This window comes from Zonotrichia leucophrys, chromosome 4 (assembly GCF_028769735.1).
Source record: "Zonotrichia leucophrys gambelii isolate GWCS_2022_RI chromosome 4, RI_Zleu_2.0, whole genome shotgun sequence".
Classification (NCBI taxonomy): Eukaryota; Metazoa; Chordata; class Aves; order Passeriformes; family Passerellidae; genus Zonotrichia; species Zonotrichia leucophrys.
Genome location: NC_088173.1, coordinates 1594829 through 1608523, shown reverse-complemented (window position 1 = coordinate 1608523; position 13695 = coordinate 1594829). Strand labels below are relative to the sequence as shown.

General features: G+C 38.6%; 1 protein-coding gene across 6 annotated transcripts in view; it reads left to right on the top strand.

Moving 5' to 3' along the window:
* ZFYVE28 (zinc finger FYVE-type containing 28) overlaps positions 1-13695 on the top strand; it is a 180132-nt gene that overhangs the window by 141498 nt on the left and 24939 nt on the right. For 4 of the 6 annotated variants that reach the window (XM_064710207.1, XM_064710204.1, XM_064710209.1 and 1 more), the window contains one exon: positions 7255-7359. The exons of the other annotated variants lie outside the window; for them this stretch is intronic. In XM_064710207.1, coding sequence (XP_064566277.1) covers positions 7255-7359 — 105 coding nt within the window. The remainder of the gene's footprint in view (positions 1-7254; positions 7360-13695) is intronic. 6 annotated transcript variants of the gene reach the window in all.

The following is a 13695-nucleotide window of genomic DNA, read 5'->3' as shown; positions in this document are numbered from 1 at the left end:
CTGGGTCATGTCCAGCCCCTCAGCCACAGCAGCCCCAGGTCCTTCTCAGGGCTGCTCTGGATCTGTTCATCCCCAGCCTGGGCTGGCACTGGGAGCTGCCCTGGGTCACCAGCACTTGGTCTTGTTAGAGCCCATGAGATTGCCATGGGCCACTTGTGGAGCTTGTCCAGGTCCCTGGGGATGGAGTCCTGTCCCTCAGGTGTGTCAGCTGCACATGTGCTGAGGGTGCACCCAGTCCCTTCATCTGTGTCATTAATGAAAATATTAAGTAATTCTGGTCCCTGGAGGGATACCACTTGTCACTGATGTCCATTGGGATTTGAGCCATTGCCCACTGCTCTCTGGATCTGACTAGCCAATTTCTTATCCATAAACAGTCCATGCCCTGCGTCCATCTCTGTCCAGTTTGCATCCAAGGATGCTCTGGGGGACTGTGTCAGAGGCTTTAGAGAAGTGCAGCTCAATGGCATCCCACAGCCCTTCCCTTGTGGCTGATGGAGTCACACCATCACAGACAACCACCACTGGCTATTGACAGGTCTCTGCTGCTTGGGTTTTTAAGTGTTAGCTGATTTGATGTCTTTCTTTGTTATTTGCTTGTATCTCAAAGACATGGAACAGCAACAGCACACAAGTCTTGGGCAGCAGCGCTGATGAGATGCAAATAAGAGAAAAGCATTAGCAAAGATGCAGTGTCTGACTTGCTGAAGGGACAAGGTGATAAATAAAGGCTGTCATGTAACAAAACAAACAGTTAAAGGGGGAAAAGCCATGCAAGAATAGAACGTAAGATGATAAAACTACAAAAAACCCCACCATTTGGTGTTTTGGAGTAAAAAACAACGTAAGTAAAACCCAAAACCAGGCTTTAAATCTCTATCTAGTATTCCTTGTTTTTCAATCGGAAGCAAACTATACCAATTCTTTCTTTTAAATGTTCATTTAAATGTAAAATTATTCATGCTCTTTCAGAGAAGAAAGAAAACTACAAAGAGGGAAGATATTTTTTGTGTGTGTTTTGTAAATATTTGTCTTTCTGTTCTTTCTGGAGCTGAGGAGTCCATGTGAACCTGCTAATGTTTTAGGAAGTTTGGCAACTTGTTTGATGTTGTCATAAAATGCTGGTGTTTTCATGTTTTAGTCTTAAATACCTGGTTCCATTGCATGTTTATCTACAATACTGACCTCAGAACAGTTCTGATATTAAAAAAGGGATTATGAAGTGTAGTTTCTCTTTTCCACTGCAGGTCTGTTTAAAATGTCTACCTTGAGTTTTACAATTTTTTTTTTTTTTTTGCATTTGCCTGGATCTGTTTGAATGTATTCTTGATGAAGCCTTTTGCAGTGACAGTTTTCAAAAGGAGCTGCAGTTGGTAGTGAGGAGAATTTCTTACCTTCACCCTTCCGGCAAGCTCCAGCTGTGTCCAGCAGCTGTTGGATGCTGGCATTGTTTGCATTTACTTGTGGGGACTAAAAATCAGAATATTTTGCCTTTGGCTTTTGCAGTGTGAGGAGGAAGAATGAGGTGTCCCTGGAAGAGCATGTTTTGCTATTTGTTGATCTATATTGCAACTCTAGAATAAGAGGAATAATTTATTCTTGAGCTTGGTGTTCAAATTATCTCTTTTCTTAAACTTTCAGTTCTTTAATCCTAAATTGTATGTATTGTACAATATTTATATATTACAATAGTCTATTGCAATATATTAAAAATCTTATTTCCTCAACATATTAGAATAACTTCATTAAAAAATGAACACCTGTTTCAGACAGTTGGTTTCTAATTTTGATTTTTTTGGCCTGTATTTTGTTCACTCCTTAGCAACATGTGATGTGTGCGTATTTTCTGTGCAGTAACTTGAAGATAAGTCATTCCACCTTTATAAATGCATGGAAAACAGCCATTCAGCCATTTGTATTTGGAGGATGGCTAACATTTGCTAAAAAAAAACAAAACCAAATTAACAACAAGTACCTTGCTAGCTTGTCTGAGTTTCTAGCTTTTCTACAAGTATTCCTTTATCAAAACTAAATTAATTGATATTAAAATTCAAATGAACTTGATTAAATGTCTTAAATTTATGGTTTTCTAGAATATTGTCTTCACAGTAAGATTTAATAAAATGGTGTATATTTTTACATGAAAATGTTGGCTTTTCTATGAAAAATTAGGGACAGCTGTACAAGTTCACGTAAACAAAAATGTCTGTTTATTGTCTTGTACTGATTAGTCTTTTAACTGGCTGTTCAGGAGAAAGAAAAATTCTCATCAAATAGTCTTCTTAGCAAAAAGCAAATAGTACTTGATTGGGAATCAAACATCAGCCTTTTAACTGCAAAACTTCCCTTAAGCAATCCTTTATCTGGCTGTTGATTGAAGTTCTTTGTTCCCCTTCTAGTGTTCTGTTTATTGCCTTTGTGCAACTAGCCAAATTCAGATTCAATATAAATTAATTGTTTCAGTTCTTCCTCCCCTTCTTTTTAACAGCACAGGTCTCAAATTTGAAATGGCAGTGTTTTACCTTGCCTGTTGAACTCTGATTTTGTGCAGTATCCTATAACACCACTGCTGTTATGAAGCTTTGGTGTCACTGTTTTATACCAGCTTCCCTTTTACTAGGTCCAAATATCAATTAAAGCAGGGAACCATATTAGCTTTCAAAGTAGGGATTCCTGAAATAACAAGTTAAAAAGTTTTAAAAGATGATTTTTGAATGGATTTGGTGTGACACATGAGGCTTTAGTCAGCCCTCATGTAGTGAGCCAGTCAAACAATACTTGTGCCAATTAGCTATTGTAATATGAAATGTAATTGTATTCAATTAGTAGCATTCATGAAGGAACTGTCCCCTGAAGCAGAGGTTTAATTAAATGTGAGAGGCTAGAAACACATTCCAGTAGAAAAAAGCATGGATAAAATAAAGGTGGCTTTCAGTTTGTTTTTTCTTTTTAGAATAGTTAGAAAAGGTGACCAACAGCTTTCAGTGAAGGGTTCATTGGTTCAGTCTGCCGGTATTCCATGAAAAGAGGCAGCCATATCATCCCATGGCACTTTGATCCATGTCCTCAAATCTTTATTCTGTAATTTTGTCAGAAGTGCTGAAGAATTGTGTTTTGATGAGCATGGATTGTGGTTTTATCCAGTGCCAGAATGCAATTTTCAAAGCAGCACTGTAGGCATTTAAAATCTACAAACGAAAGAAACTTTTGCCACGTTCCCCACTTTAAGCAGGCCTATGAGTCCCAATCCAAAACAACATTATTGCAAATGAGCATGATGTCGTGAAGCTCAGGTCAGCTGTGGGCTGATGTGGGAAGGAAGGGTTAGCAGCTCCCAGCTGCAGAATGTGACTTTATGCACAGAGTATCTCTTATAGTTGTGCTAATGAGTGTGTGTGCTGAGCCATCATCAGTTAGTAATGGGAATGTTGAGATGGGAAAAACAGGTCAATTCACCTCAGGATCTACCACCACCTTAGAAAAGCAGAGAGGATCTTCAGCCAGATACTAATAAGAAAAAAAACTACAGTTATCCCAAGACTGTGTGTACTCAGAGGGAAAGCAGTGATTATTAAGGAGTTTTTTAAAAAGCTGGTTAGTATAACACTTAGAAAGTATAAAACAGTTATCATTATTGGATTCCCATTTCTTGTACTAAATAAACACAGAACTTCTTATGTGAAGAGTTACAGCCTGAATATGAATCAGTAATAAACACTGTAAATCATAAATACTGTTTCCAGTACAATGAGTCAGTCTATATGGATACACAGGAATGAGAAAAATGTTTCTGTGTTGTAATTGCCTAAACTACACATAGTTTATTACAACAAACAAATGTCTGTGAGTGTGGTTTGTGTCAAGTGTGTTCAAGCAGTTTGCATTTCTAAGTGATGACTGACTGGATGGATTTCTCATCCTGAACTCAGCAGATTGTTCAGCCTGGTCCGGTTGGTGTCCCAAGAGAAAAATGAAGTGGAAAATGAAGGCATTTATAAAGCAGTTTAGAATGGCAAACTGGGTTAAGACAAGGCTTAAAAACTGGTGAGATGATGAAACTGGTGAGAAGGAGTTGTGCTGACAGGAACTGGCATGGAGTGAGAGAAGATTGAAATGAGAGGCAAAGAACTATGGAGAAGAGATGAGGTGAGGCTTGCTGCCTGTTGAGAAGACATTTGTAGAGCTCAAAGTAAAGATAGCATTGAGATGGTTGATAATGCCAGCTGGCTGTGGGCCATTCATGTTCATCATGCTCACTGGGTTTACTTAACCATGAAGGTGTTTTACTGCTTTGCCTTCTCTCTCAGAATGTCCATTCCACATAAGTAGCTGGTGATAGAAAGGGATTTCATGTGTTGGATCAATGTTGGTAATAAATAATATCTGCTCTTAGCAGAGAGGTGTTACTTTAGGGTGGTGCTTGCTTTGGTTTATGTTTTAGCCTAGAGCATTTACATTGAACTCCCAAAAAACATGTGTGAACTTTTGAGCTCTTGGGAAAAATGTAAGCCCTTTGGGCTCTCTGTAAGAACTTTAAGTCTTAAATTCTTTAAAACAAAGTAGAAAACTAAGAACCTAAGAAAACTGAATTTAAGTGCTTAAATACTGGTAACTGAGATATTTTGATTGGACTGCAAATATAGCAGGCAGAGCTTCACAGAAAGCACTCAAGGACAGCAAACCTGACATCTTTCAGAAAAATGATTACTACCCAAATCAGCTGGCAGGATTGTTACACTGGAAAAATCTGGAAATGGTGGAGAGGTGGAAGAGCATACAAGAAGATGCTGAGTTTGCTACTTTTTCTTGTTTCCTGATTGTGCTGTTCAAAGATTAGTTTATTCTGAACAAAAGAGTGACATGCTTGACTTGCAAGGGAGAAGCAGTGATGTATTTGCTGTGAGACAATGAGTTAACAAAATTCCATGATAAATGGAAGAGCAGTTTAACAAGGTTCAGTGACAAGGTACACTTCAGTATTTAGTGCCTGGAGGACAGGATCAAACAAAGCTGCCAGGAAGACTCTTTCACTGAGTCTTGAGATATCCAGCTCAGAGAGGAGCTGGATCCTGACTTAGTCCCAGACCTGATCAATGGTTTATGTCTAAAGGATTATTTATATATGCGCAGTCAATCTTTTTGTCACTTAGCTAATATATCCACATTTCAGCATGCCTATTCCCAGTTTCACTTACTCAGTATCTGCTGTGATAAGGATTCACTCAGCCTTGAAGACTAATTGTGAGAGGCATCCATCCCTATGGGGGAGATCCTGGCATGCAGGCTGCTGCCCCACAGGAGAGCTCAGCAGGCCCTGGCCTGTCCACTATTTTTGGGCTGAAATGAGTGACTTACAGTCATGTTTGCACACCCATTGTACTTGGGCTGGTGTGTGCTCAGGTAGCCCCCAGCTGCTGTGCAAGATTTATGGCCCTTGGCTCCTGTGGTGTTACCTGTCTCCCCAGAGCCCATTTTGGGTACAGACATTCAGACTGCCATTTCTTGCTTTTGTTTCAAAAGGAAAGGGGGGGTTGAGCACACCGCCACACCTGCCTAATCATGGTGTGAAATTGTGCTAATGGTTTTTTTAATGTCACTCAGCTGCTGTAAAACAGACAGTAAAATTACATTTTAGTAGCATGACCATATTGTAAGATTGGATGGGTAAAGGTGATGAGCTATAAAAGAGTAAGCCTTTGTTTAAATGCATATATCTCTTCATAATGAGCAGAATTAGCAAGGGAAATTACATAAAACGAAAGCAAGTTAAATAGATTTTTGTTCTAGTCTGATAAAATTATTTTCTGGTTGTGAAGTCTTTCCTTTCAACTAAAGCATGGTACACTTGGGATTTATTTTCAGATTGGCAGTCAGAAATGAGAAACATGAAGGGGTACATTTTCCAGGTGATTAGTGGGAGGTATGCAAACAAATCCTATTATTTCTTAGTGGGATTAGAGCACATACCTTCCATACACTGCTTTGAAGAATTCCCCTTAAGCATTCTTCCAGACTTCTAGCTGAAAAAATAGCTGTAATAGTAAATTTGGCAGAAAAAAAGAGCTTGAAACATAACTGGCTTGCATATATCTAAAAAGCAAAAGGACATTAAAAAATCTACTCATAGTTGTGGACAAGTAAGGTGAAATAACCCTGACCTATATTAAGTATCTCTCTTTTAACTGGAGATGTTTCTTAGGTTTCTCTTTGTATTGTCCAAAGATTTGTTGACTGAACATTTGAGTTCAGCTGGCTTGAGTGAATCTTCTGCACCGCCTAGAGCCAATACAACTTTGATATCTCTGCTCAAGATTACATATTTTCTTATCTCATATTATTTTTTTTTCTCAGTTTGTGGAATTTCCAGTAGCTGAGCAGTAAATTGTTATTCAAACAAGAAATTGGTGTTTACAAGATAGTTTTATAAGTGCTTATGAAACTATTTTTACTCCTCTAATTCTAGTTTATGTTGATAATATGATGTAAGATCTGAAATGATGTGTTGTTTTAGAGGCTTTTCCTTAGTCATGGGATGCCAGAGACAAGTTGTCTACCATTCATTTAAATTAGTCATACCCTTTTAATTAGTAGTTAGTGGATTTCTGCCAACAAAGTGTCAGTGGTTTGCCATGGGACTGCTCCTTCCTGGGTATCTGTTGGCTCAAAGCACAAAATTTGAGGTACATATATGGCACTTAGAGGGACTGAGCAAACTTAGGGGTGGGTGCATTCAGCTCCATCACCCAAGTGTCAACGTTCTGTTTTCTAACAGAAAACAATGGGGAATTTCCTTCCTATGAGGAGCAAACCTAGGTCAGACTTGTCACAATATTCAGAAGTTTTTGAAGTGTATAGATTACTGTGCCTTGGCCTGAAACCCAAGATGACTTTATGAACTTTCAACTTTGTTATATCTTCAGTTTAAAGTTATACCACACTTAGCAGCGTGGGCAAGCTACTCCCTCTATCTCCAATGAAAATGTAAGACTCACAGTTATTTCCTGAGTATTTTAACTGTATGGCATGAATTAAATTGAAAATGTTCTGAGATGTGTGCCCACTGACTTTGCTGAATTGTTTGTCCTTTTGGAAAGAAAACAGAATCGGTTTGTATCATCATCTGGAGAGCAAAAAAATGCAAGTGCCAGTTTATTCTTATTTCTGAATGACCCATGCCAAGCCATGACTTGTGTCAATGCTGTTTTTGCCTTTGCTTGCTTCAGCAGTTCATTTTGTCTCCGTGTGTTTTTCCAGTTCTCAGGATGGCTTGCGCGATTCCCCCCTCAGCTCCATCTCCAGCAGTGACTATGAGAGTGTTTCTGTCACTACCTGTAGTCTCTCCAGCATTTACGCTCTGAGGTAATAACATCACTTTGCAGTCAGATTTGACAAATGCTACTGACTTATGCTTGGTTAAAAGTTTTCATTGAATTAATCAAGTGACAGCAACACTTCTGAGTATTCTTCCTTTTGAACAACAGGTGCTTTCTGATTTTTTTTTTTAACCTGCCAGCTTTCTTCAATGCTGTGACAAATGAGGCAACTATTTATGGAAAAGTTTTTAATGCATGCAGGAACCACTTACATATGTCCATGATCTCACTTTTATTTATCCATGTAGCAATTCTCAGAAGAGACTTCAGGTTGTATCTTGACAAGTTACAAATGTTTTTCTTAGCCAGCCTTTAGCTTTCTAAAAACATGTCTTTTCCATTTTGTTTTGCCTTGTAAAATAAAAGATGTTCCAGTTAACAGTTTAACTTACACCCTATTGCTGGCCAACAGTGGTAAGAATACAGTGAAGAGCTGCTTCTGACTTCACAGGATGTTCTGGGCTGGAAGGGCCCCACAGACGTCGTGGAGCTCAGTTTCTAAGTGAATGGCCCATACAGGGATTGAAACCATGACCTTGGTGTTTTTAGCAATCCTATTTTATATTCTCATCTTCTGAAACTGTATGGAAGTTTTAACTTTAGTTTTACTCAAAGCACTTATTGAGAGTGATAATGTAATTAAAGTTAGGACAGAAAAATGTAACTAAAACATGAAATCTTTGCATTTTTCACTGTTTGCATAACATACATGTATGAGATGTATTGCATGCACTGTATGCAATAACATTTTTGCCCTGGTACAGACAGATTGAAATACCACTACTTCAGCTGATGAAATACCACTACTTCATTCTTCACTGCTTCTTGTCCTCTCTTTTTCATTTGTTTTTTTTTCCCCAGAACTTCATTTGAACTTCAGGATTTTGAGATTTCATCTAGGTTTGGGGATAAAAAGAGGAGATAAGATGGCTTTTTTAATACTGGTAGAAGCAATACTACAAGTAACAATGAGAGGTTTATTTAGGCTGGTGTGTCCTTCAAGTTCAATTTTTTAGAGTTTTGTATTTTTCAAATAAGGGCAGAAAGATGCAACAAAAACTCTTCTTAATTGTTTTATTTTTAAAATACGTTTTCTTTTGACTGTTCTTCAAACAAAACCCAATTTACCTGCATGCAGCAGTCGCCCTGTTCCAAGTACTCTGTGCATTGAAGACTGTTTCACACAGGGCTGTCTGAATGGATGGTAGGTGTAGCCTCAGTGACTCTTCAGGAATAACTGGAGCAGGGAGAATAAGCCTTGATTAGATGCACCACCTCTTTGGAAGGCCTTACTGGACTGCCTTTGTCCATTGGTGCTGCAGTTGGCACTGTATTGGTAGTTAGGAGTAAGGAAGTTTGATTTTTAAGGCAGTATTTGCACATGCAGGTAAATTGGGTTTTGTTTGAAGAACAGTCAAAAGAAAATGTATTTTAAAAATAAAACAATTAAGAAGAGTTTTTGTTGCATCTTTCTGCCCTTATTTGAAAAATACAAAACTCTAAAAAATTGAACTTGAAGGACACACCAGCCTAAATAAACCTCTCATTGTTACTTGTAGTATTGCTTCTACCAGTATTAAATTCTCAGTGTTCTTGTCCACTGAGAAACAGCATTGCATCATCCCTGGGTGGCTTGATGAAATCTAAGCTGTCCATTTTTCTGCAATCTGATGGATATTACCAGAGACGTAGTTTGTGGTCTAGTAAAACAAACCAGCAAAATGCCTGCTTGACTGCAATGACAGGAGTTTCCCCTTTTGAAAGACTTGGTTTAAAACCAGCTTGTTTTAATGAAATAAAAGAAAACAGCAACTGTAAAGTTCTAACTACTTCACAGTAGTATGTTTCTAGATCTTTGTACATAGAAATGTAATATTCACTGCATCTATTTGTGTAATTTTTGAGAATGTGTTATTTTTAGGTGTTCCTCTGTTCTCTCTTTAGATGGCTTTATTTGGCCATTAAACAGCTTCTCTAGAGTTGCATTATTTGTTTACTGCAACAAACATGTTCCTTGCAAAGATAATCTCTAAAATGTTCTTTTCTGAAATAACTGGGTTTTCCATGATGCCATATGAATATCCACAATAATACCTAATTTGGGAGTTTGTTTCTTTTTCATCTGAAATATGCACTTCTAATGTATCTAATTTCTTATTGTTTACACTTAACAACAATTAGACATTAAATGTAACATTTGCAATTTTATCTGAGAAATAATTGGCAGAAGATAGAATTCTTGAAATACATTTATGTGGTCTTTCATCCTCCTGTGAAACATAAACAATTTCTTCGTGCTATTTAATAATCAGTACTGAGACTGACAGTCATGTTGTCAGATTGCAGCATGTTTTGGGAATATCTTCAGAAAATTTAGCTGTGATAGCAAAACCAGTTTAACTGCAGCAGTAATGTTGAACTAATTGCGTATTAAATAGCACAGATGGAATTGATTTGAAACAATGGAGTGTTGAATGTATGGAATTCTGTAGAAATGTACATTTATTGTTTTCCAAATGGAGAACCAGGGAGAAAATTCCAACTCTATGGATGCCAAAGCAGTGTTCAGACCAGTGGTTTGGGTTCTCAAATGGTTTTGCTAAGGAAAGTTTGATATCATTAGTACTTGATCTTTGTAAAATGTTCCTCTTTCTAGTCCCAGAGGTCTGGTGGTCAAGAAATTAATTTTTCAGCCCAGTTCAGAAGATGTTTTTTTTCAAAATATTCATTAGGCAGTATCCAGACTTGAGATGCCCATACCAGTAGTCAGCTTTCTCAGCAAAGAATAATTTGATATGCTCAAAGTTTGGACCTAAGTTTTCTGAAAGACTGCAGCTAGAAAATGCAAGAAAAATGTTGATTTGGGAATGATAAGGAAAGATAAGTGAGACAACAGAAGAACCAGGGTAGTTACAATTAGTGGATTTCAAGTCTCATTGGAGTTTTTGTTGTAAGAGTGCCAGGGAGAAAGAAATACTGACGAATCTATTCAAGGGTTTGTCTGCCTAGAGTAAACTGTACATGGTAAACTCTACTTCTTTGTTTTAGGGTTATAAAGAGCCAATAAATGAGAACTTTAAATATAAGTAATAACTCTTAAAACTAACCTTAGTGTTACACTAGATACTTTCCCTAGTCAACAGGTTGGGGTTTTTTTTAGATATGTCATTGCAGCTTAACTACTGGTGGGTTTTGGTATATTTTTCTACTATTTTTGTATTTTTAGAAAATTGGTGGTGAAGTTTTAGCACATTGTTTACAGTCTGTAAAAGGCAGTATCTGCAATGAATTGTGACTCAAGTTTATGCCAAAACTGCAAGAATCTGCCAGCAATTAGAGTGGGATATTTATCTAGATATTTCAGTTAGAATATCTGTATTTGTGCATGTGTGGGCAGGCATTGATCATTCTTAGTGTAAAATATTTGTTATATCAAGATGAAACTTCCCCTGGTGCATCTTGTCCTCTCCATGTGACTCCTTGTGGAGAGTCAGCTTCCATCCACTTGGCAGCCACTCTTTATGTACAGTGATGAGGTCCCCTGGAGCCTTCTCCAGGGAGTAAAATACTGACATAATTCCTTCAGCTCTCCTCATAGGGCTAGTTCTCCATCATCTTCTTGGATCTCCTTTGGATGCTCTCCAGTCCATCTGTTCCTTTTTTTGGGCTGTGGAGACCACAGCTGCACACAGGAGTGCTCCAGGTGGGCCTGACAAGCTCTGGGTAGTTGGGGATGGTGACATCTCCCATCTCTGCTGGTGGTGTCCCTGTGGGTGCATGGCAGCATCTGATGTGCTGTCACTGCTGCAGAGCTTCACTGCTGAGCCCTGTTCAGCTCTTGCTGTGCACCCCCAGGGCCCCTCAGCCAAGGATCCCAGCCTGTGCCAGGCTCTTTGGTGCCATCCCTGCTGCAGGACCTTGCACTTGTCCCTGTGAAACTCCACATTGCTCTTGGCAGCTCCCTGTTCCAGCCTGTCCTGCTCTGTGAGATGCCTTTCCCTGCTGGCACGTGCACCTCACTGCCCAGTGAGGTGTCACCGGCAAACCTGGGGACAGTGCTCTCACTCTTGTCATCCAGATGGTTTTGGTGATGCTCAACAAGTGAGGCCCAATGTCCATCCCTGGGGATTCCCACTCGTGGCAGGCTGCCAGCCCTGGGACAGACCATGGATCAGCACTTTGAGTGGGAGCTCTGAGCCAGTTTCTTGCCCATCTCTCAGACCAAACAAAATTCATGTGGGTGGACAGTTTCTTACAGAAGCAGGTTTTATACAGTGCTTTCTCATCAGTAGAACTCAGTGCCTTGAAAAGGATTCAAGAAGGAAAAAGAACTTGGTTGTTCTCCAGGACTGTGAATTATAGTAGGAGAATTAAGTTCTTTCATCTCATGGTCTGGAGCTTAAGCTATCAAAGCTACAGCACAAATTACATGGCTGCAGGTTTTAACAGAGACCACAGCTACTCTGGGGAACTTGTAGATCATAACATGGAGTACAACAAATACATTAACAATGCATTTTAACTGACTGGTCAGCCCACCTGATCAGCTCTGTCTCCAGTTCTTCTGTCCTGCACTTTTGCCTTTGTTAATGAGCTCAGTTCACATTGAAGCTATGCAAAATGACAGATTTGTTCTGCATTCATGTTTGGTACTGTCATTTTGGGTCTGATCAGTGCATTACTGTAGATTTTCCATCTCTTTTTTCTGTAGAGCTGCTTTTTATGGAGAAATTGCTCACAACCAGAAAGAGGCTGTTAGTAATGGCTTTACATGGCTTTTACTGGAGTCCTGGAAATAAAGAGCTCAGTGAGCAGAGCTGTGGGGAGAGAAAGGGGTTTTATACTTTGAGCAAATCTGAATCACTTCCACTATAGATGCTGTTCCTGCCTAATGATTTTGAACTGCAAACTGTTTGTGTGTCTCTTAGGCAGTGAGAGTCTGTGCTGCTTTGCACAGCTCTGTCACTCAAGCCCTGTGAGGGCAGTAGTAATACACTCATAAACAGGTTGCTGTATACAGTCTTTTTGTTCAGCTGCTAAATCCCTTGCCCCAACAACCAGCTGAGCAGTACCAGCAAAACAAAAAGTCAGCTTCAATGAGGTCTGTCAGCTTTTGCTTCTAATTTTAGTCAGTGAGATGTGTGTGACTGAAGCAGATGTCCCTGGGTTTTCACCGCCAGAATTCTTCTTGATGTGTTTCATGCCTATCTTGTTCTTCACCCTGCAAGACAAAAAAAAAATCTCAAATGGTGTAGCATTTTCTAAGTTATAGTGTTCCTTTCTAGGATCTTCTACAGGATATTCTATATTTTATGCATATCTCTGTCTTTAGTAACAAGTAACTGGATGCCGATTTTATTTTTTCCAAGGAATAACCCAGGCAGCTAATGTTAACAAGTGCTTGTTACAGTGGGAAGGTGAGAATTCAGTTTTGGAAGTTTTTTGGTCTTTCCCTATTAAAATTATAAACTTCATATTTTAGAAGTGTTAGAATGTTCAATGTGGTTGAAGTAAATATAGAATATATTGCTCTCTGTGTAAATCAAGTAAAACAGGGCAATATTTTAGGCTGACTAGCATCAGTGGCAGAGGCAATAAGACAGTTCTGGCAGAATTGGTAGACACTCCAAATTTCCCATTTGGGGGCTGTATTCCAAGTGGCATATCAAACATACCATATGGCTGGAGACTGACACAAAGTGATCATAATGGGCTTGTGTTCTTGTTTCTACATAGCTCAGTTGCAATTTTCATTTTTAGTAATTTGGCCACAATTATAATCATTTTCATTTTAGTGATGTGTAAAAAATCTGCTGTTGAATGTCACTTGGTGTTCTCTGTGATAGTAATAGAACAAAATTACTAGCTTTCAGAAATTAGGTTTTATTTTACAGATTAGTGTTTTTTCCCTCAGTAAAACCCTTAGAATAGCATGTTTGGGAGTTTTCAGATTATGTGTAATTAAAATCACTATAGTAACTGCAGTTTTTGCAGAGTTTTTGTCCATGTCTAAGGATACATTGTAAAATCACAATTAGATTGGAGGAAAAAGAGAGAGGATTTCCTCATACTTACAGCTGTATTGAAGGTGAAAAAGAGAAAGCTATCTTTTCTAATTAAAATTTTAAGGTTCCACCTTATACTTTCATTAGCTTTTCTCAGCTTTGACTGCCACATCTGGATACGGAATTTCTGTGGGATTCTCCTGGACCCTGGGATGCATTCATGTTTATGCTGCTCATTTTTGTATTATTTTTTGAGGGAACTGATGGAAGCAACATGAAAATGTCATGCTACCAAGTTTCCATATCCCTCAGAGTTT